This window comes from Artemia franciscana, chromosome 13 (genome assembly GCF_032884065.1).
Source record: "Artemia franciscana chromosome 13, ASM3288406v1, whole genome shotgun sequence".
Lineage (NCBI taxonomy): Eukaryota > Metazoa > Arthropoda > Branchiopoda > Anostraca > Artemiidae > Artemia > Artemia franciscana.
Genome location: NC_088875.1, coordinates 22646919 through 22668273, shown reverse-complemented (window position 1 = coordinate 22668273; position 21355 = coordinate 22646919). Strand labels below are relative to the sequence as shown.

The window sequence follows — 21355 nt, the reverse complement described above, 5'->3', positions numbered from 1 at the left end:
ATTAATATCTTCAATGACGGAAGGTATAAAATTAGCAGATCCAAGCAGCATGGCGAGAATTTTATCAGTATCATGAAAGGCCAAGCAACCCGTTATTTCGTAAGGACATCTTCATGCGTTTTGGTCAGGTGATAAAATTTTGAAGGTTACAGTACCCGTTAGTTCTTATAGTTTTTTTAAAGCCAAATTTCGCCAGAAAAGCATATAAAACAATTGAAGCTTGTGTATTCGTCCGATTTTTTTCTCTTTTCTTATTGTTTGAATCATGATACAACAATTACCACATCCACATTTGTGGTTTCATCACACATGAGTATAAAGAACCTTATATCTGTTAAGTAGAGACTATATTTCTATAAGTGGGTAGTTTTGTAGATAAAAGTATCTCACCGTTTCTTTATGAGCTAATAAGATAGGCTTTTAAAAGTCATTGTCGTCAAATACAAATTATGAGCGGAGTGGGGACGTGACGGAAACCAACAAACATTAAAAAAAAATATGAAAGTAACAGTAAAATTCCCTGGTAAAAATTTTAGGCAATTAATTATAAAAGAGGTGAAGTCATAAAATTTAAGAAAGGCGAAGGCCCAAATACCCCCTTTAGTACGCGCCCGATCAAATACGTCTGCTTATAAGCAAATCTTCCGCATCCAGGGATCATGAACATCTTTTCCTTCAACAGATCTGAAAGTTTTAGAAATGGACTTCTTGCTTTAAATTTAAAATTCTTCTAAAAACCTTAGACCTTCGGAAACAAAATAAGCACGTGCCTCTGAGAGTCCTGTTTTCCCATACAAATTGAAAGACTTATTATTTTTTTAACTTGGCAACAACACGTTAAAAAAGATTGCAATATATACTACGTCACTACTGGCACGATATGATGTCATATTATATTTGTTTTCTATTGGTTCGTTCAAAAACATGAGGAGACAATAAAATTATGTCACCTGGAGGAAAAAGACTCAGTTTCAAGTTGAAAGTAATATTAACTTAATTTAAAAGGGAGAAGGCTTCCTGAAATAGAATGATGTCGCGAATGTGTGAATTGAAGAAGCATTCTGGCTGCTTAGGAGGTAGAGAGGACGGAGCATGATTATGATGGAATTTTTAAGTACCTGCAGTCTTAATTGCACGTGCGGTGAAGAGGTAAAGAAACAGCACTAGACTTCACAATCCAAATCAGCGGTGCTGATCTCTGTTTCCTGGGTATTTAAATGGGAGGTTCGGGACCAGGCTCTTCATTACGATGAAGAGGAGGAGGAAGGTTGAAAAGCCTTGGGGAGGGCGGAGGATGAGGGTGAGCCCATGCCTCCTCAAGAAATTAAGGTTATGATTATTTGTACCACGTTTTCTTTGTTTTTCATATGATTCGCAACTAATGTTTCAGTGGGGCGCGAAATCCCTTCCCGCCTCAAAACTCCGATCCAAGTGCTTAATAGCTTAGACTTCATAAAGTTTTCAACTATGTTTAAAAATGAAACTAAATAATGAACTTAAATTTAGTTACACGTTGCAAATCTTACATATTTTATTTGAATAATTCAAAAAAAGAAGTTTATCAACAAGAAATTAAAAACCTTGTTTTTAATTCTAATTCTGTTTGTTTTAAAACGAAACCAATGTTTCGTTTTCTAGAAAATTTCGAAAAAAGCTTCATATACACCCTTTTGTTTTGCATAGTTATATAACATCGAAGCGGTGACAGTCGTGGAGCGTCAGAGCGTCACGTACAAAAATTTTTAAAGAGTAGCCTACTAGTCAACACTGGTAACGACAATCTCAGAGGCGTGCCATAGATTTTTTCGTCAAGTTGAGTGGCAACCCCAGTTAAGATGATTGGCTTCACCAAATTGTCTTTTACCCACTTTACCAAGTGAAAAAAAACTGGGAGCGATGATTCAATTTAATAACTATTATGTATAGATCAATCAACAACCACACAATCCATACTATTGCTATAAAAATTCATATTATTAGAAAATTCATCTTATTCCAGAAATTACAAACTAAAATTGTGCCTAATGACAATATCATTAAACTACTGGAAATTAACAAGAGACGTCATTTAAGCGATACTTTAAGGGATAGAACTAAATTAAATCTAAATCTTTTTCATTCTTCTAAACGTTATCTCATACCGACACCCGTTCGTTAGTACCCATTGGGCTAATGTTGTATAAAGGAGGGGGTTTAGCGGAAAGGAATCTTGCGGAACTTTAAGCTAATCAAGTGTCCCTTATTTTCTAAAATCTTAAACTTCATTTCCGCAATCTGATAGAATTTTGCTAAGAAAGTTGAAAATTTAATTTCGAGAACTCGCAGTAGCCTACGCGGGATAAAATTTCGCAAAAATGGGCAGCGTTTTCATAACTCAGTGCAAAACTGGTACCGCCATTGTGGATTTCGCATCTGGTGAGAATTAACCATATTACCCAAGATATTACTACGACAAACTATGTTGGTAGGCTACAGCTAATTTGGAAATGCGCTGTCGCAGAGGAGCTTTTTTTTTAACTCTTTTACTGTGATCCTCAACCAGAAAAATAACTTGAATTATAATCAAGTAAATCCAGGAATAACCAGATAAAATTTAGTAAACAAGAAGTTGACAACTTTCCTTTATTTGGTATAGAGGAAGAAATTATTGCTGCGAACTCCGAAGTTACGGAAGTCCACCGGTTCGGCACCTCTGGCACAGTGAAACTTGTATTTAAAGACTCGTTCGCGCGAGATCAGACAATTAAACGCGGAATATTTGTAGACTACACCCACTTCCGGGTTGAGGCCTATAAAGAGCTCCCCAAGAGATGTTTTAACTGTCAATCTTTCGAGCACCTCTCTAGTGCCTGCAGCAACGCTCCGAAGTGCTCTAAGTGCGCCGGTGCCCACGTCGCATCACGGACGTCCCCATGCACGTCCACCACAGTTAAATGTGCTCTATGCCCAGAAGGCCACAACACCCACCCCTCATACAGCATGAGATGCCCACTAGTTAGAAATGCTATGAAAAAGCCTACTACAACGAAATGACTTCTCTCTCCATCATTTGCCGAAATATCTATGGGCACAATTCAGTCAAACTAGACTACGTTAAAGAACTATGCCGTCAATTTAATGTTGTGTGCTTACAAGAACATTTACTCACCTCCGAAAATTTTGGTCTTTTCGAACAGTTGAATCAAAAAACTGTGTTCATGCATGAAGCAAAAAGGTCCTCAGTCCGCGGTCGACCTAGTGGGGGCACTGCTATCATAACGGACAGTTCGCTTGAATGTCAAAAGCTGGAATCGTGTGAGTTCTTCCTCGCTGTAGATTTTCCTGGCCCCGGGGGTTTTGTTCTGATCACGGTTTATCTACCAACAAACCTAAACACCCTCTCTTCCGAAAAACGGTTCTCGGAAGCTTGTGGCCGCCTCTCGCGCTTACTTATTAGGCTGGGCAATCGAAGAGTGCTAGTCTGCGGTGACTTTCAGTGCGACTTAACGAACCCATCAAATAAGCTCTCCGAAATCTTCTTCTCAGTAATCCCAGCTGGGTATGATCTCTGTGAAAAGACTGACGCATATACGTACATCCATAATTCCGGTTCAACGACAAACATTGACCATGTGCTATGTAACTTCTCTCTAGGTGCTCCAGTCACCGTGGACTCTGAGCACACAGTAAGTGATCACCTTGGCTTGTGCTTTAAGGCTAACTTCTTCCCGTGTAGGCCGAATAAGCCCCAAATTTATGCTACCAAGACTGAGTGGAATAAAATAAACGCCGACCAGTATAAACAGACATGTGATGAGATTCTCGGAAAGATAAAAGTTCCCTTTCAGCTCTTGATGCATGGCTCGAGTGATTTGGTAGCACTAGACATTTATTGTACTGAGATTATACATGCAATGAAAACGGCTGAGCAGGCTTCTGTACCCACTCGCCGTTTTAAACCTGGAATCAGCAAGCCTGGCTGGAGTCGCTCTCCTAAAGTAAGGCAAGCCAAAGCTCGTGCTAAGTTTTGGCTGAGATTATGGCGCGATTGCGAGAGGCCTAGGTCAGGTGTAGTGTTTGAGCAGTTCCGCAACACGAAAAAAACTTATAATAAGTCTGTAAGTGATCTTAAAGCTGCCGAAGCCGAACTTGCTTCCCAAGAAGCAGCAAATAATCCTGTATCTATGTGGAAGTCTTTTAGACAGTCTAAACCAGTGACAAACCCTGCTAGTAACATACCTGAGGAGCAGTGGGTAAAACACTATAGTGAAGTTTTTGGGATCAAACATGCCCAACTAACAACCGAAAGTGATAGCGAGCTCTCACGAGCTTTTGCGTCCCTCTTGAGCCAACGGAACTATTTTACCGTCTCAATAGGCGAAGTGCTCCAGGTTATTAAGCAGCTGAGAAAGGGCAAGGCTCCCGGGCACGACGGAATTGTGACTGAACACCTCCGCTGTAGCTCACCTCTGCTCATTGAGCACTTGACGCTGCTATATCAAATGTGCCTTGATTCTGGTGCAGTCCCTAAGTCGTTTGCCCTAGGTATTGTGTCTAACGTCTTGAAGAAGGGAAAAAATCGTAACCTCTGCTCTAGCTATAGGCCTATAACAGTTTCTAGTACATTAAGCAAAGTGTTAGAGAGACTTCTGTTACCTGAGCTGTTACGCAAGTGTAAAATTGACAATCGACAATTCGGGTTCCGTCGCCACCTCGGTTGTGCATTTGCACATCGCCTCCTTACGCGTATAGTATCGAAAGCTCAGAATCAATCACGGACTCTTTTAATTTGTGCAGTAGATGTGTCCGCGGCGTTCGATTCGGTAATTCATTCAAAGTTAATTTTGAACCTGCTGCACCAAGGTGTGAACCCACATGTAGCGGCCGTCCTATGGCACTGGTATTCGAGTAGCCTTATCCGTGTTAAGTTGAGTAGTGAATTCCTGTCGAAACCGATTAAGCTTCACCGGGGACTGCGTCAAGGGTCGGTTTTAAGCCCTGTACTCTTCAATTCACTAACCTCGTCGGTAACAAAAAAGATTAACGGTGGTTTTAACACTGAATGTATGGATGTGAGCCTACTGTGCTACGCCGACGACATATTACTGGTGAGCACATCGCTTTGTAACCTTCAAGCTAATATCGATCTCCTAAGTCGAGGTTATACTAATATTGGTCTGGTTATTAACCCTGCTAAAACAGAATTTCTTGTATTTGAACCCCCGCGTGCGCCGTCTGAAGTTGCCCGTCGCGAGGCTACCCGTGTTACCGTTGCAGGGCAAGTAGTACTTCCAAGCCGCAAGTTGAAGTACCTAGGTATCACATATGGAAGCGACCTCAGAAGCTCGCGTGCTCTTTTTGTTGACCAGGTTCTGTCGGGTTTTCGGTCTGGGTATGCTAAACTTGCAGCTCTGAAGTTTAAATTTAATAAGCATATTCTTGCTAGGTTGTATCGTGCCGTCGCTCTTCCCTTTGCTCACTACATCTCACCCGTTTGGCATTGGCTATCGAATTCGGATATGTTGCGAATCCGTTCAGGCTTTTGCAAATATTTAAAGTTTCTGCTTGGTCTGCCACTTTACCTCCGTAACACTGGTCTGCTAGAAAAGTATCATATACCTGATCCTGTTGAGTTCATGCCGAATTTTGAAAAACAAGCTCTCGTGAAACACAGGGCACTATTATTTGATTTCCCAGCGACTTTTTTGCTTGATAGTTGAAGTGTGATTTGTTTGTATTTAGTGATTATTATGTTCGGTTGATTTGTTTTCGTCTTTAATTTCTCTTTTCTTTTGTTTTGCTCCGCTTCTTCATGCTTCTTTTTTATAAGCGGGTTTGTAATAAATTATTATTATTATTATAGTCATAATATATGTTATTTTGTCATTAGACACTATTCTGAGACCTAATTTATTCATTCTACGAGCAAATGAGGGGTTGTGACCCATGGTAAAAAAAACCCTTTCCTAAAGAGCGATGACTTCTAAAGACAATTTCCTTTCAACCGGGAAAATTGAAGCAAGAAAATGACAAATTTATTCGTTGTAAAAATTAGGTACTAAGGGCTTGACTTAACTTGGCATCTAATAGAAAAAAAAACGAGGAAAAGCAAAAGTTAAAATTAAAAACGCCATAAATTATATGCAGGATAAATGGTTTTCAACATCCAGGATAAATTAGGTATCTTCTCGCTTATTAGCGTAATTAATGTTTATTCCTTGAGCTTAATAAGATTCATAGTGCATAATAGAAACGTTATGGAAGGTACAATAAAAAGCGGATACATCTAGGAGGTAATATTACTAAGGTTCAAGCTGAGCCTAGAATAGAGATGAAAAAATGCTTAATTTCTGGCATATATCTAGAAAACGAATAAAAATATAATAAATAATATCATTATTTTAATAGTTAAAAATAATAAAAAACTATTTTTATTAAAAAAATAATATCGATGTGTTACAATAACCCTGGAGTTGCATCGTGCTTCCGAAACCATCGGACTCAAAAACCAATCGTATCACCGTTGTATTTCAAAAACTACTGCACATTTCTGACAAAAAAAAAACATTCTAAATTTGTAAGCCGTTTTCTAGATTCTAAGAATGTCACTTTGTCGATTTTGATACCCTATAAGAGTGTTCTAAGACAGGAACAGAAGATTTATAATCAAATATACAGAGAATTTTATGGGAGCCGCGCAAATCTTTGAGATTTTGAGAGCAGCCCCGCATCCCCTTTGCAAGCACCTGCATTATGTTATTGACTTCCAGTTACATCGTTGCGAGATGGCAGCAATTATAAGGTCAGTAGCGAGCAGGGTGATAAAGTGAATCATACTTTGATTGAACATGATTCTTTAATAAATACTTTAACAGGAATTCTTTTTTAAGTAATCTAAAGCTTAATACGGGCTTTTAAGACAATGATCTTTGGAACCCTAATATAGACCATATTGAAATTTGTAAATTGTATGTTGAAACCTTGACTTCTGGGAAAAGAATTAAGCGCCTTAGACAGTGCTTACTAAAATATGTTTCTTTGGTATTTCGTGAATATAGCTGAACATTAATAATACATCAATTACTAGCGAACAGGGCTCCTAGTTTTGTCCTTGTTTTAAAACCTTAACGAAGTAAATCACTGTCGTACATAGGCTAAACGACCTCCACACGCAAGGTCGTATCCTGGGGGTTAGTTTTCCCCCAATTTTTTCGTCCAACTCCTAAAACCATAAGAGGAATGCATATAAACAAGTTTTTGTAGCGTCTTTAATTTTTTTGTACCCCCGTCCCGCCACACACACACTAAAAGAAAATCCTGGATACGGCATGGCTCATAAGATAGATGTCAGAAATATTATTATTACCATGACTGTCTTTTTCACGATCTGGGATGATTTGAATTTTAATCTAGGTAGGTTTTTTTTTGTTTCTTTGTCCATTGTTTTTTTTTTTTTTGCTTTTTTTTTTATAGATTTGGAAAAAGCAACATACACTGAAAACCCAACCAATGCAGATTGTAAAAAAAAAAACTGCCATGCGTTCGAACCACACCGCTCAGCACAAGAAACTTCCGAAGAAGATTGGCAGCTGCCAAGCAGATTTCGAAGCGTCAATTTTGCCCTGAACACCACTGTTACTTCCTGTTACCCTCCCTGGTTTTGACTACTAGTACTAGTTCATGCAACGCTTCAAGTCAAGCTACATAAGAGTTTTCAACGGCATTTGATCAATTTCTATAGCGTCTGTGCAAAGGCTAAAAATAAATCCTATATAGCAGTTAAGAGGGAAGACAATATTAATAGCTCACCTGGTGTAAATCGGACGCCAAACCAGACGCTCATTGGCATGATACCATGGTGAATGACGTGTAAAACTGACACATGTTGATATTTTTTTCGGAGGACGAAAAAGAACTGAAAATGAAACCACAAATAAGAATTACTTGGTCAAGGCTAAGCCTAGCTGAACAACAAATAAAACAGGAATACTTACCGCCCAAACTAAAAATATAATTCTTTTTAAACATTGCTTAGGCTTATCTAGCTAGATAGTCTAAGCGCCAAAGTAAATACTGGGAAACCATTCGATGATCCTAATTAATATTCTCAATGAATTTCAATGAAAAAAGCACAAGCTTTTCTACCAGGCACATTTTATCAATTAATTTCTTACTTCATTTTTATTTCGAATTCAAAAATTCCATTTCCTATATTATAATGAAATAACAATCTTAATTACTTGAATCAAGAAATCCCCTTAATAGCCAGCCAAAATTTCAGGCTTCAGTTCGGGACCCTAAGGGGCCTTAATAAGAATCGTAAACATTTTAAATGAGACTATAAGAGGTCTTGATTTGGGGTCCATTATATGCTTACTTACAATTTGAAAAATACAGATTTATCCCCTTTTTGGAAATATCAGTGACCGTTTAGGACTGTATACACTCTGATTGTAAAAAAATAACCATTACAACTTATAAAACACACAACGTATAATACTTACACAAGTTCGATTACGAAAAAAATAGTCTTTTTAAAACATTTTTTTTAAAGACCTTCGCTAAATAAACCACATCACGATATAATATATTTGGGAAAACCTGCAGATTATGATAGCTAATACAGATAGGATTAAATTTATTGATAATAAAATACCAAAAATCCCAATCATTGAGATAGGCGAATAAAATCTTGTGAATCACCAAAAGTTGAGAAGAACAAGAACGATAAGCATGGATTTCTCAAATTCTCATCTTTAATTATAAGAGATTGTTTCGTGACCACTGGACTTGCGCAACAATAATAGATTTAAGGGAGTGCTGTTGCCTCAAATCCAAAACGTAAATAAAAAAATCAGTATATTTAATATGCAATAAATTTTTGATGGGTAAAAACTTAGTTCCCTCGTGAAAGCCAATTTTTATCAAATAGGACGAAAGGCACATGAGCATGGAATGCGTCGTTGGAGTCAAGCTCAACCATTGGAATATCGAAATGTTTCCTTTTTTGAAGTTGCACTTTTCCTCGTAACTAAATGCTAAGCATATGCCTGAGAGCGAAGATTTTCAGCTCTTATCTTTGAATATAGCGAGCAATCAAGATAAGCCGAAAGGTCAAGGTTTACAATTCTTCAGTCCCACAAAATAGAGAGGAGAAATCTTATCTCTCTATAATTTCCAATCCATAAAGTCCATAATTCACAAAGATTGTATAAAATAAAAAGTATGCTTCCAGTCCTTATCATAGGCCAAGTAGCTACATTCATCCAGATTTCGTCCTTACAACGGCCTAATCTTGGTACTCAAAGGTCTACTCGGAATAATGTTTTCACTCGGTACAGGAGGAAAAGAGTGACATGAGCTTCCCTTCGCCTTTGGAAGACAGTGCAATCCCACTTTAGTTACCGGCTCGGTTTCGGCTACCTCCTAAGAAACCCAAGTCTTTCAGCTAATTTTCTTCCAAATTTAATCCGTTCTTCGGGAGTTTAGGTAACCTCTAACTGTTGTTGCGACATATAGCCAAATACCCCCTAGCAATGCAGTCTTTGAGCATTCCTGAGCCTAAGATATATTAAGCTTCATTGGCTATTCTGTCATGAATCATATTCTGGGATAACTTGAAACACATCGTTCGGCACCTCATTAATAAGCTCTATTCCAGAAAACAGCACATAAACAATTCCACATAATCACTTTCCTCTTCTATACTTAGACCCAAAGGTTTCGAGCCAGCCTTAGCTACCATCATCACGGTCATGTCTATTCAGCCTTTTTGTATCCCACATTTTATCTTCTGGGCATCATAGTCGAGTAATCAATACATAGGAATGAGTGCTGGCAATTCAAAAAAATGTGGGGGAGGGGGCACAGTATTTTTGAAAACCTATGAGGGTTTTTTTCAGATTTTTCCCCGACTGAAAGACCAGAAAATAGACATTATTCAACGAAAATACCAAAAAAGGTATTTTTCAAACGGCGCCACTGAAGTGAATGAAAATAAGGTTTATCTGTACTGTTTTACATTCACGAAGTCCGTTCTAGTTTCACGTTCTATTCATGTGTTCCTTATAAAATGTTTGTACAACTGGAGTAAGAGTGTTTTATTGATTTCCTCTACGGAGTTAAAGTCAAGAAGTGTCGTGTCGTGTTTTTGTTTTTTTTTAGTTTATTTTTTTATTATTATTATTTACGATCAGTGGAAATAAGCTCTGTTCCTAGCATAGGAAACTGTACGATGTGTGAAACTTGTTTCTACTTAACTTTTGTTGAGTAATAAATACAAAACATTAATTTACCATGAATCGTTGCTCAATCGATTGTTAAGACTTTTTTTTATTTCTGGCCAATTTTTCATAAAGTTGAACCGTGTTGCTATTAATCAACATCTTATCATCATAGCTGATCTCGTAAGATGTTCCCACCTTTCCAAAAAAAGGAGTTTTCTATGAATTGTGAAAAGAACACCAAAACTCGAAGAGAAGCAACTTTTTTATTCCATTTTAACCCTCTTATTACTGCGCTCAGATCTCCGTAAAATATCTGTCCTTCGAAAAAAAGAAGAATTTTTCAAAAAAATATGAAAATAAAACACCAACTTCTCTGCCTTAAAAAACAGCAATAAAAAAATGACTTGCACTTTATTATCACGTATTTCAAGCTTGGTTAGTTGTCCTTGCTTGCGATGTTCAAAACTTTATTTCAGCAATTATTTAATTTAAAATGTAAATATATTGGACCATTACTGTTTGACGTCAGCCTGATTCCAGTTTCGCTAATAGATGTTACACAAGCAGTCTTTTTTGGATTAGTCGGACGGTACTTCATCAGTAAGCTGAATTGCGCAACAATCCTCGTTTGATAGCCAGGCATTAACAAAAACATGTTCATTGACAGTTGAATTTTATTAAGATCTAGGTTCGGCTAGGGCTTATTTTTGGTATTAGGAAATTCTTAACCCATTTACAGTACGGCGATTCTAGAGGTGCGACGGGACATTTGTCAGATGGAGGTTTATATTTCGTCTTCTTGAATATGGCAGACTCGACAGCAGAAATAGCTGGGAACCGGAACTCTTGATTTAAAATATTTTCCGTAAATTCGATGCTTGAACAGGGGGTGCAAATTTACGAAAATGTAGGGGAGAGCAAGGATTTATGTCGAGTTTTTTAATGATGATACAAAAAAGTATTTTTCAAAATCTATCGGCGGCAAATTTTACGATATTTTGACATGAAAAGACCAGAAAAGCTATTTTCTTAATCAGGATAATTGCTCCCCCGGTCCCCTTCCAATCGGCACCCCCTGTAACTACGTAATTTTTCTTATATAAAAAAAGTTGTTAGTAATAGTAGAAAAATCCTGCTTGTCCATATTCCTTCATATAAAATTTATATAATACCGTGTTCAGAGAGAGGTTTCCTGGTATCCAAAACTAGATCTAAAATTAAGTCAAGCTTGACCAATTTGAACTTAGTTACAATTGACTGAACAGAATAACTTTCACAAAATTCTGATTGGCTTATACATTCAGAATTATGTCAGAAAACAACGGTATTGCTTGATTTTAAAGGTTCTACATTAAAACCCAGTTTAGCATCAAGTAACCGTAGGCTTTGGCATCACGAAAGACCTCAGTCTGGATGGGTCTTTACGAGCTCTAAAATAATAAATTTAAAGAAGGAAAATAAACCTTACCGTATCGAAAAATTCTGTGAACTTGGAGAAATAGTACCACCAGCAAGCATATGTCATCTGTGAAAGATATTAAATAAAACCATATTAGAAGGACTTAACTAATACAAGCAATGTACAAGCCCTAGTAACCTGCAGTAAACTTAGCCGTTTGTAAATTATATACATTCAACTTATATTACAATACTATTCCGTAGTATGTATTTTACATGACTTGTATTTTAAAGGTGCAAGTATTTTCAATTATAAAAACTGTTTTTATTTTACAAGTATGTATTGTCTTTCATTTCAGGTTTGAATATGAGTATTTACAAGAAGTATTTAGGTCCTGAATTATCTTCCACTCAAAGAAAGGATTACAACTGCTGGTAGATAATTATTATTATATGATTGACAACAATATTTTTTCCATAAAATAAAATTTTTAGAGGAGTGTTTAATCTAACTAAAAAAAATCGAAAATTTAATAGTTTAAGCAGGAAAGCAAATGCAGCCTAAGAGAATCACAGGTTTGTAGGGAGGAGGTGCCTCCCAAAGGAAAAAGGCACTGCTTGATAATATACACTTTTAGTGAGTTAAAGTAATCAATTTGCATGTATCTAAGGATTTGCACAAAATATATTCAAATTTAATTACAAATAATTAAAAATAGGGCTGTACTTATTTTAAACATGTTTAGAAAGCTATAATTTCCTTAGTTAAGATGCAATAATTAGCTATTTGGGGTTGTTGATTTACTAATTCGGAGTTTTCGATTTTCAAGAAAATAGAAAAAAATTTAACCTGAAATATAGCATCGGTATATTTATTTTACCTAGAATATCTGCACTACTTGCATTGAAACGTTTTAACTTGGATGATTTTATTAGGCAAACAAGCTTTATACAAAAGTTACATGAAAAATATTTTAAAGCAGAAAAATTTCGAGACTATTAAGCTATGAATAATACCCAATTACATTTGTAATGTTTAGTTCAGGTCTTGACTTTCGTTTAATAATTCGAAAAAGGAGATATAATCTTATTTAGAATTTCAGGAAAAGACCAGGCTAAAGTCCAAATAATTTTTTTCTTCTTAAATTTTTATATTGAATATACACTAAGCTACATGTACAGCATTCTTATCATGCGTATACAATTTCACATATGGTAACCAAACCTTTTTTTATAGACTTAAACTTATGCATCACCACATGTTGTACACTAGATAACTATTTGCTCCCATGGGTATGTTTAAAAGCTTATTAAAAAATGGCTATGTGAACATTATGACCAGGAACACCAGTAAAGTTTCAGTTTTTTATTTTAGTTTTTAGCCAAGGGATCGCCTCTTCCTAATCATGTAAAAAAAAACACGATTTGTTTTTTGGCTTGTTATAGTCCTGGTTATTTCTCAGACCGACTATCTGTTTCCTATAAAAAAAAATATTTTGAAAAAATGAAATTCCTGAAAATGTAAGCCCCCCCCCATTTACAAGTTGAAAGTAGCCTAAGCTTCCCTGTGAGCATCAAGTTACCAATGGCTGCAATAATTTCAAATCATGTTTGTGCAATAGTGCAAAACAAATTTAAGTGAGTTATGACTACTTGCGTCATCTGCCCTAAAAGCTTTTTTTCTTCACAAGAATATTGACCTGTACTAATGAAGTATCATTATTTCAAAAGAATCTTGCTGCAAAGATTGCGTAACACAAAAGAAATGTAACCTGTTTTATAAACTGTTTATTGCGTCAATTATTATGTAAGCTTTAGTGCGCTCTTAAGCAGCAATGTCGCTAGTCGCTATTTATAGTAACCATTAACATACAAATAAACTCTCATTCTCATCTCCCCCTTTTTCTTCACTTTTTACGCTATCAATTAACCTTTCCGCTAAAATTATTATTCGTCTTGCTTAGGAAGAGTACCCTGACTAGTATCAACAATATTTTATTTTGTCTGGCCACATAAGAAAAGTAATTGGGGCAAAATTATTTCGTTAAGTGTTAAGGAATACATCTTCCTTCGCCATACTTATAATATAGAGAAAAATTACTAACTTTACAATAGGTGATGATTATCGTCTCCTAGTGGATGTATGTCCAGTTGAGACGGCACCTTTACGATAGTTATCAAATAAGTTTAAGATTCGAACTTGGACATTACAGGGAATTGAAATGTCATTCGTAGCATCAATTCCTTTAATTAGACGGAAAAGTTCTTTTTAAGACCGAGTCACATAATTAACTAATAACAAGTCAACAACTATAGATATATAAACAAAAATTCCCGTATAAAAGGTACAATATACAAGGTCTATCCTTGGTTTCCAGTTCCCCGCATATAATTTTGTATGTTAAGCGTGTTCTGTCCCATGTTATCTCTTTTATTATTGTTATTATTTCAACACGACGATCGCTTATACTTAATTCTATTCACTTTTCCCAGCGATTTGAGTGCAGACCTTTAACAAAAGAAAAGATGATCAATCATCAAAAGACCGAGAAATTTACCCTGGAATAAATTATCTCAAGCTGCTTTGCCGAAAAGGGCATTTTCAACTTAACTTTTATCTTAAATTGAGTAAAAAAGTGCTACGATAAGAAACCCAAAACGAATTTCACGTGGTAGGTTATGCCAAATTTTACATGTTTCAGTTAGCCGGTGGAAACCAAGGGTCACTTTTGAAGTCTCTAGTCTTAAAAAGAAACGAAAAAATATTGTTCGAGTCCTACGAAAGACTAAAATATTTCTAGCTTAAAAATATAGAAAATAAGTCAATGTCCAGCAAAATGGATCCACCACCGTTAATCTACTTTAAAAGCACAAAACTAGAACTTGGGAGGCCATACCATCACCTTGAAGCACTTGACCCCAATTTGCTAGCCCATTAAAATAATGTACACCACATCTTGCTTTTAATTTCCAGAAAGGGAATTAACAAATTTTTGGTTAGTCAACTATTGTGATACAACAATATTTGAAAATTGTTTTTTTCTTTTTTTTTTGCGAAACCGCGAAAGCTATGGTAATTAGCCTAGGTAATAGGTGAGTAAAAGAAGAACGGATATGCGTTATCTGCTTCAGAGAAAGATTCAAGATGCCAACAGCCATGTTGCAAATAACATTAATTTGGCTGAAATAATCCCTAATTTAAAGAATCATTTTTCAATTAAATGAGTGTCTAAAAGATTATCTTTGTCAGGATGTGGGGACTTACAATTTAGTATTAGTTTAGGATTGCATTATAATTTTGCTTGGGTGTCCTATTCGGCTGCTGTGCTCGTTTTCTTGCGCCTTGTGCTTTTTTCTTTTTTCATTTTTTTTGTCTCAAAATCTTTGTTACTCGTGTTGCTTTCCAATTATGTATTAAGCCGACACATTGAGCTCTGCTCTCCATTAACTAGAGTGTGAATTGTGTTATGATCAAGGCCATATCTAGGGGGAGGGCAGGAGGATTGACCCTTCCCCCACCAATTTTTTTCCAACTTATTAAAGTTACAGAATACAGATAAAAAAAAAATTTGATGCTTTTAAAACTTTTTTGTGAACCACCCCCTCCAAACAATAATCCTGGCTACATCCTTGGGTATAATAATATCTTTTTGATAACAGTTCCTCTTCTTCTATAGCTATAACCAGTCAAAGGAGTAAAGGGCGCAAGACATGAATCTAAATTTCATGTCCAGTAGCAAATATCTACTTATCATTGGATTATTTGATTATTTAGCAGGTGAAAATTGTTTGTGCCGAACTGGTTAAAAGTTTGGCCCACTTTCAGCAAAGCACTTGCATTTGAACTTCCAAAAATGGAAAACTTAATGTGCTACATAAAAATCAACTTCATGTGCTGAAGGAAAGAAAATATTGCACACTACCGCAAGCACTAGTCATAACGAAAATCTAATAGAAAATATTTGATTCTTTTTTTTAAAGAGAGAGTTAGATGCGAATTTTGCAACCGGTGTATCCGGCCCGAGTAGCCTACCCTTCCAGATTTTAAACAATAACTGTAATGCTAAAAATTAAAATTCAGAAAAAAAAATCCATTCTTAATCGGGAAATCCAAAACACACGCTTAAAATTACGTATATAAATTTTTTTAATTTTAAATTGTTTTGCCTGATGTGCTTTTAGCATCGTATTGACTATTATTATTATTATTTACTTATCCATTTCAAAGATATTGGTGGTTTAAAATTAAACATATTTGGCCTTTTTGGATGTTTTTTTCTGGTTCTAGGCGTTTACCCCATCCCCTCAAGTCAATACCTCCCCCGCAGAAAATACCCCCCGGAAAATAAGGCTTTCCAAATTTAAGAATTTTATTTTGAGTTTTTTTTTATTTCCGTCGGGGGAAGGAATTTTGGTACTTGTGTAATATGCCCCACTGACTCAAGTTCTGGTTTGTTTGCAACTTTTACACAGCGTAAACTTGAGTGGTGCGTAATACACAAGTACCAAAACTCCTTCCCCCTACAAATAAAACAAAACAAAATTCTCAAATTTGGAGAGCATTATTTTCCAAGGGGAGGGGGGTATTTTCCGGGAGGGTATTTAGCGGAGGGGGTATTTTCCACGGGGGAGGGGTATTTTCCGCGGGGAGGTATTTTCCACGGGGGTAATCACCAGAAAAGGGGGAGGTGTAAAAGCTGGCCACTGTTTTTACTATGTATTAGGGAAGAGAATACAAAAATCCATAGCTTTATAAATTATGCATACCAAATCACTATATAGAAAAGTAGACAAACAGGAATGAGCCCTGTTTCCACCTGACAACAGCGTAACGGAATCACCTCCTACAATTGGTAGAATCGCCCGAAGTACTTTTACTTTTATAGGCTAAGTTACTTAAAGAGCATTGACCGTCTTCCTTCTTAAAGCAGACGAAAAATGATTTAATTCGACGTCACCAAATTTTGATGGATGCTTTCAGAAGAGCATTTAGGAAACGAAAAAAAGGGAAAAGGAAGGCTGAGGCCCGAGAATACACAAGTTTGGCTTAGCACGAACCGGCCCAGAATTTTATTGGCGGGCTGACAAAAAATAATAATTTCTTATGAGTTACAACCAAGTCAAACCCTTAGGCAAAGGGGGAGGGGGAGGCATCATAATTATTTATAGAGAAGAGATACATTTTTCTGGCAATTATCCCCCGGTTTTCTGATGAGAGGAGGAGGATTAAGTTCCACAATATTCACGAATTAGAAATTATTGATTATAATGATAGAATATATTCTAATAGAATTCTAACAGAATTCAGAAAGCAATGCATATATATACATACTCCATCACGTTGATAAGTCGTATATCTGGATCGATTCTCAGTTGCCACCCACAACAAAAAGGAGGGTAGATGAGAACATGTTTCATTGTAGGAATGGCTAGGATAATTACTCCTACACCTTCGAAATGTTTTTTGCCTATGGCTGAGAAGCTTTCCTGAGAAGGCATACTTGCAAGAATGTATCGTCAAAATAGCAGAAAGAGGCAATCTCTATCGACAATGAAGGCATTGACACTAGAAGAGACCTTATAAACTGTGCCTATTAGATTTTGGGATATACCAGAAGAAAAAAACTAGTTTTTGATTAGATAAGCACAAATAGGGGTTGTCTGGGATTTAAGTTATTTCAACTAAATTCAGTTCGAACACCCCCAGGTTCGAAGCTTTTTTACAATATACTTCGAGTCTTTTACACTTCTAATTTATATCTATTTTGAATATACAAGTGAAGACTTTTTTTCTAAGAAAAATATATACAGATAAACAAAGTTCAAGTTTCCAATTAGAAAACAGGAAACGAAGGGGTATGGATTAATATCCTTAGCTATCGACTCACCGATTTTGATAACGGCGAATCGGAATAGTCGACGGGCTGGCATCTGAAACTATAACCCACAAACCATCCAGACATTCCCAGCTGAAAAGAGAGCAATTAGGGTTAAAAAAGCGTGTATTTGAAAGGGTGGATTTCCAAGCCATCCTCTAAAGAGATGGAAAATTGGAATCATACCTGACACGTGGTTGCAGTTATTGGAATGGGACGCCAAGCTTTTGCGAAATGGAGACTTATCAAAACTAAATGAGTTATACTGTGAGTAACCGTCAATAACGCACCAGCAAATTCTAGTTATTTATTAGTGGACAGAACACAATCTAGAATTAACTATAGCTAAAAAATTGATCTGATTGTACTTCTGTAGCTTAACTATGACACTTACATTGATTATTAACGCAGCCCTAACACATCGCATCGAATAACTGATTAGCCGTTGTTTTAACTAAATAGGTGTCAAAAATAGTATTTTACTTTAAAACATCTTTCAATGGAATGTCCAGATACAGTAAAACCTGCAAGTAATCAATCCTCGGTCTATTGAAGCCCCGGCAGTAAAACTTTGGAGTATGAAAAAAAGTCAGGCTTGTTTGGTCTCAGATTTTTTTGCCTATGTTCACAATGGAGTTGCATTTAATGAAAAGTTTGACTGGTTCTTTATAAGAGATGTTTGCTCTATGTGAATGTTGGGGAATGATGAAAGAGACAAAAAAAATTGAATAATGGAAAATGGATTTTGAGGTTATGCTGTATCTGAAAAAAAAAACATGACTAAGGATAGCATAGTTTCTGACAGGTTGTCATAACCTCTACCAGAATGCAAAAAAATCACACAAAATACGACAGTTGATCATTGAGTGACCGTTTCTTATTAGACAACATCAAAATCAATGTAAGGATCACTTCAGCTTAGTTACACCTGAAGTTTTTGGCGCATTACCAGCATTGTTAAAAATATTTAATTGCTAGAGATATTTGTGATCGATTACTTGGTTAAAATCTCTACCACCAGGATGGGATTGAAACTAAATTTGTTACATTTCTTTTTGCGCGCAAAAAAGCGTTGATTCGTCACCTTCCAAAACAGTACCGTGTCACGAATAACAATTTTCCCTCTCCTTAAAGAAAAACTGGACGTCAATCGAAATAGCTGCCTTTTTTCTAGCCATTATAGCCTTTATTAATGCCTATAACCTTGAAAAGCTGATTATGGGAAATGGTATTGAGGTGTATTTCCTATTGAGCTTTACGGAACAATTGGGATTATAATTAGATTGTGACACCGCCCTGATGAGTGACTTTTTTAGCAACAGTTTCGTGGAATTTTCAAATTATTATGTGGTTTTGTAAATTGAAACATTTTTAGACCCAAGTAGTAATAAATGAGGAGTTTTGAGAAAACCGGCACAAAACTCATGGTATTATTATTAAGCTCTAAACTACAATGAAAAGCAAAGTGAAAAGCACACATATTCATGTAATTTATATTTTATTCTAAGATTAAAGGTATTGAGTTTCGAAGTCCACAGGCTTTTTGAAGGCTTAATTCATAGACAATTTTAGGCATGCAAAAGTTAAAGCCCTATTTATGCTTTAAATTAAATTGGGACTCAAAAATTCGAATGCCAAAAAAGAAGTGCATAATATGCAGATTATAATAGGCAAACGTTCAATTATGGTCAGGAGAGTAAGTTTTGAAGATTTGGAATTAACTTTAGAAAGGTTACTAAATTCATAAAGTGAAAAGTTGATTGGAAACAGAATACAGGAGGAGGAGGAGGATGGGGAATGAATTCTCTCACATCCGAGATGGCCTTGATCGCGAGGCAAAGGCATATTTTACAGCAGTCATGCACCAGAAAACAAGACGGTCAAGAACACATATCGGTAAAGTAAAAACAGCGAAACAGCTTTCGAAATTATAGGCATCAAAAAGCTTATTTACAATGCAATGTTCTAATTTACAGAGTAGGCATATTTGTTCGAAAAACAGAAGTAGGTCGTGTAAGTATGTAATGGCAGCTTTTTCGGTTCACATGTTCAGTCAAGTGCTAGCGATAGAATGAACGTATAAGCTAGCAAAAGCCTAATTGATTTTCTACATAACCCAGTACAACTGGCAGACTATTCAGGGAAGCTGCAATTTACCAGCTCAAAGCTCAAAAGTAGATGGCTCTACTAGAATAGAAAACTTTCTAGCGCGTTCTAATTCACTTTTCTGTTAAACTTTACAAATGACTAATGGAAGCTACTAAGAAGGGAATAACCAAGACAGAACTAATAATTTTTGGCTTTCACGCTCAATCTTAGAACTGTGTTTCAAAGATAAATGATTTTCTATGAGCAACAATTATCAGTTTGCCGTAGACACCCAAAATTCTCCAGATAAACTACTTTATTTGCTTCTCATTCAAACATTTCAGGGTTTCAATTTTAGAGCATCTACTACTTCAACTCTTGAACTCTGAGATAGCGAAAGCAGCAAAATAAGAAAATAACAACAACAATTAAATTAGACTTTGAGCTTATACGTTCGAAAAAAAATACGCCAAAAGAGAATAGGAATCGAGTTGCTTTGGAAGGAAGCCCTCGACTCAGCGCCCAAAACCTAAGCTTTTCCCTTTAGCAGAGTCCACTCACCCTCATGGCCATTTTGCTGAGTGAGTAGTCAACCGGCTGGCACCTTAGACTATATCCATGGAACCAGCCGCCTCTACCGTACTGGAAGAAGAAAAAAAAACGAGATGAGAACGCTTATAACGCAGTAGAGAGTCGAGCTTGTACGCCAACCACTTGCGGTCGAAAAGCGTCCTTCCAGTTCTGACAACTCGTTATTGTTCCGTAGGTTAACATAATCAAAAAGAGCCAACCGTTATAACCTTTTGTTCTATCTTTTATGAGGAAAATTAGAAATTCATTAATATCATGCATTTACCATTAAAGAATAACAAAGGACCAAGCCGTTTTTCCAATTAGGAATGTTTCCAGTAGCGGTCTACTTATAACAACTTTTGAGATACAATATCCTTCGCGGACAACATCAGCGTGGATGATATGCAGAGGCGTCTATTGAGAGGCAGGGAATGGCATTCGCCCCCTTAGATTTAAAAAAATATATTTTTTTTATTTTCATTTAAAAATACCTTTTTGCAATTTTCACTGAAAACACATCAAAACCCCCACCCTCCCTATATATTTTGAAATATATTTAGACCATCTTCCCTCTACAGTTTTGTGAATTGACGCCACTGAAGGTATGATATGAATCTTGGATCACATCTTGATATAAGTGCAACATCTACTTAAATCAACTTTTCAATGGCTTTTCTGTCATTTCAAAAAGATAAAAGGGGAGTACGTACCCATCCCGTTACCTCTCCAATGACATTCCTGATCCTGACATCAGCCTCATTATTTTAGCTTGTTTAAATATAAATTGCAGCAGATAAAGAATTACTCTGGCTAAGCTCACGGGGTGTTTGGTTTTTTTTTTTTTTTACAAACATGGCAATTCCAGGACAAACACGAAATAGTTCATTGAATGGTTAAAGCTGGTGTCTTATGAATATTTTTATTGAATTAAAAGTAAAGGACAATATGAAAACAAAAAGGTCACGGTAGGCTCTATTGGATAACCTATTACTAGCCACGACTGAACTACAATATCTGCCACCGTTTTGTGGGTATGGTTAGTCTTCTGTATTTGTGATATTCTTGCATGTAAAATAAAACTTGATGAATTTAAAATTTAGGCTCTTTTTTAACGTCGCATCAAACAAAAACAAAGAAACTCAAAATGTATATAGATTTATATTCTTTGCTTTAATTCCTTGTTATTAAGGAGAATATTTATTTTTAATTAAAACT

General features: G+C 36.1%; 1 protein-coding gene across 3 annotated transcripts in view; it reads right to left on the bottom strand.

The window, feature by feature from the left end:
• LOC136034667 (very long chain fatty acid elongase AAEL008004-like) overlaps window positions 1-21355 on the bottom strand; it is an 80845-nt gene that overhangs the window by 18772 nt on the left and 40718 nt on the right. Inside the window, exons 4-6 of one of the 3 annotated variants that reach the window (XM_065715985.1) lie at window positions 20129-20209; window positions 11674-11730; window positions 7789-7894 (exon numbers count right to left, since the gene is read on the bottom strand). In XM_065715985.1, coding sequence (XP_065572057.1) covers window positions 7789-7894; window positions 11674-11730; window positions 20129-20209 — 244 coding nt within the window. Of the gene's footprint in view, window positions 1-7788; window positions 7895-11673; window positions 11731-17491; window positions 17573-20128; window positions 20210-21355 lie in introns of all 3 variants that reach the window. The other 2 variants (XM_065715983.1, XM_065715984.1) reach the window with 2 other exon arrangements.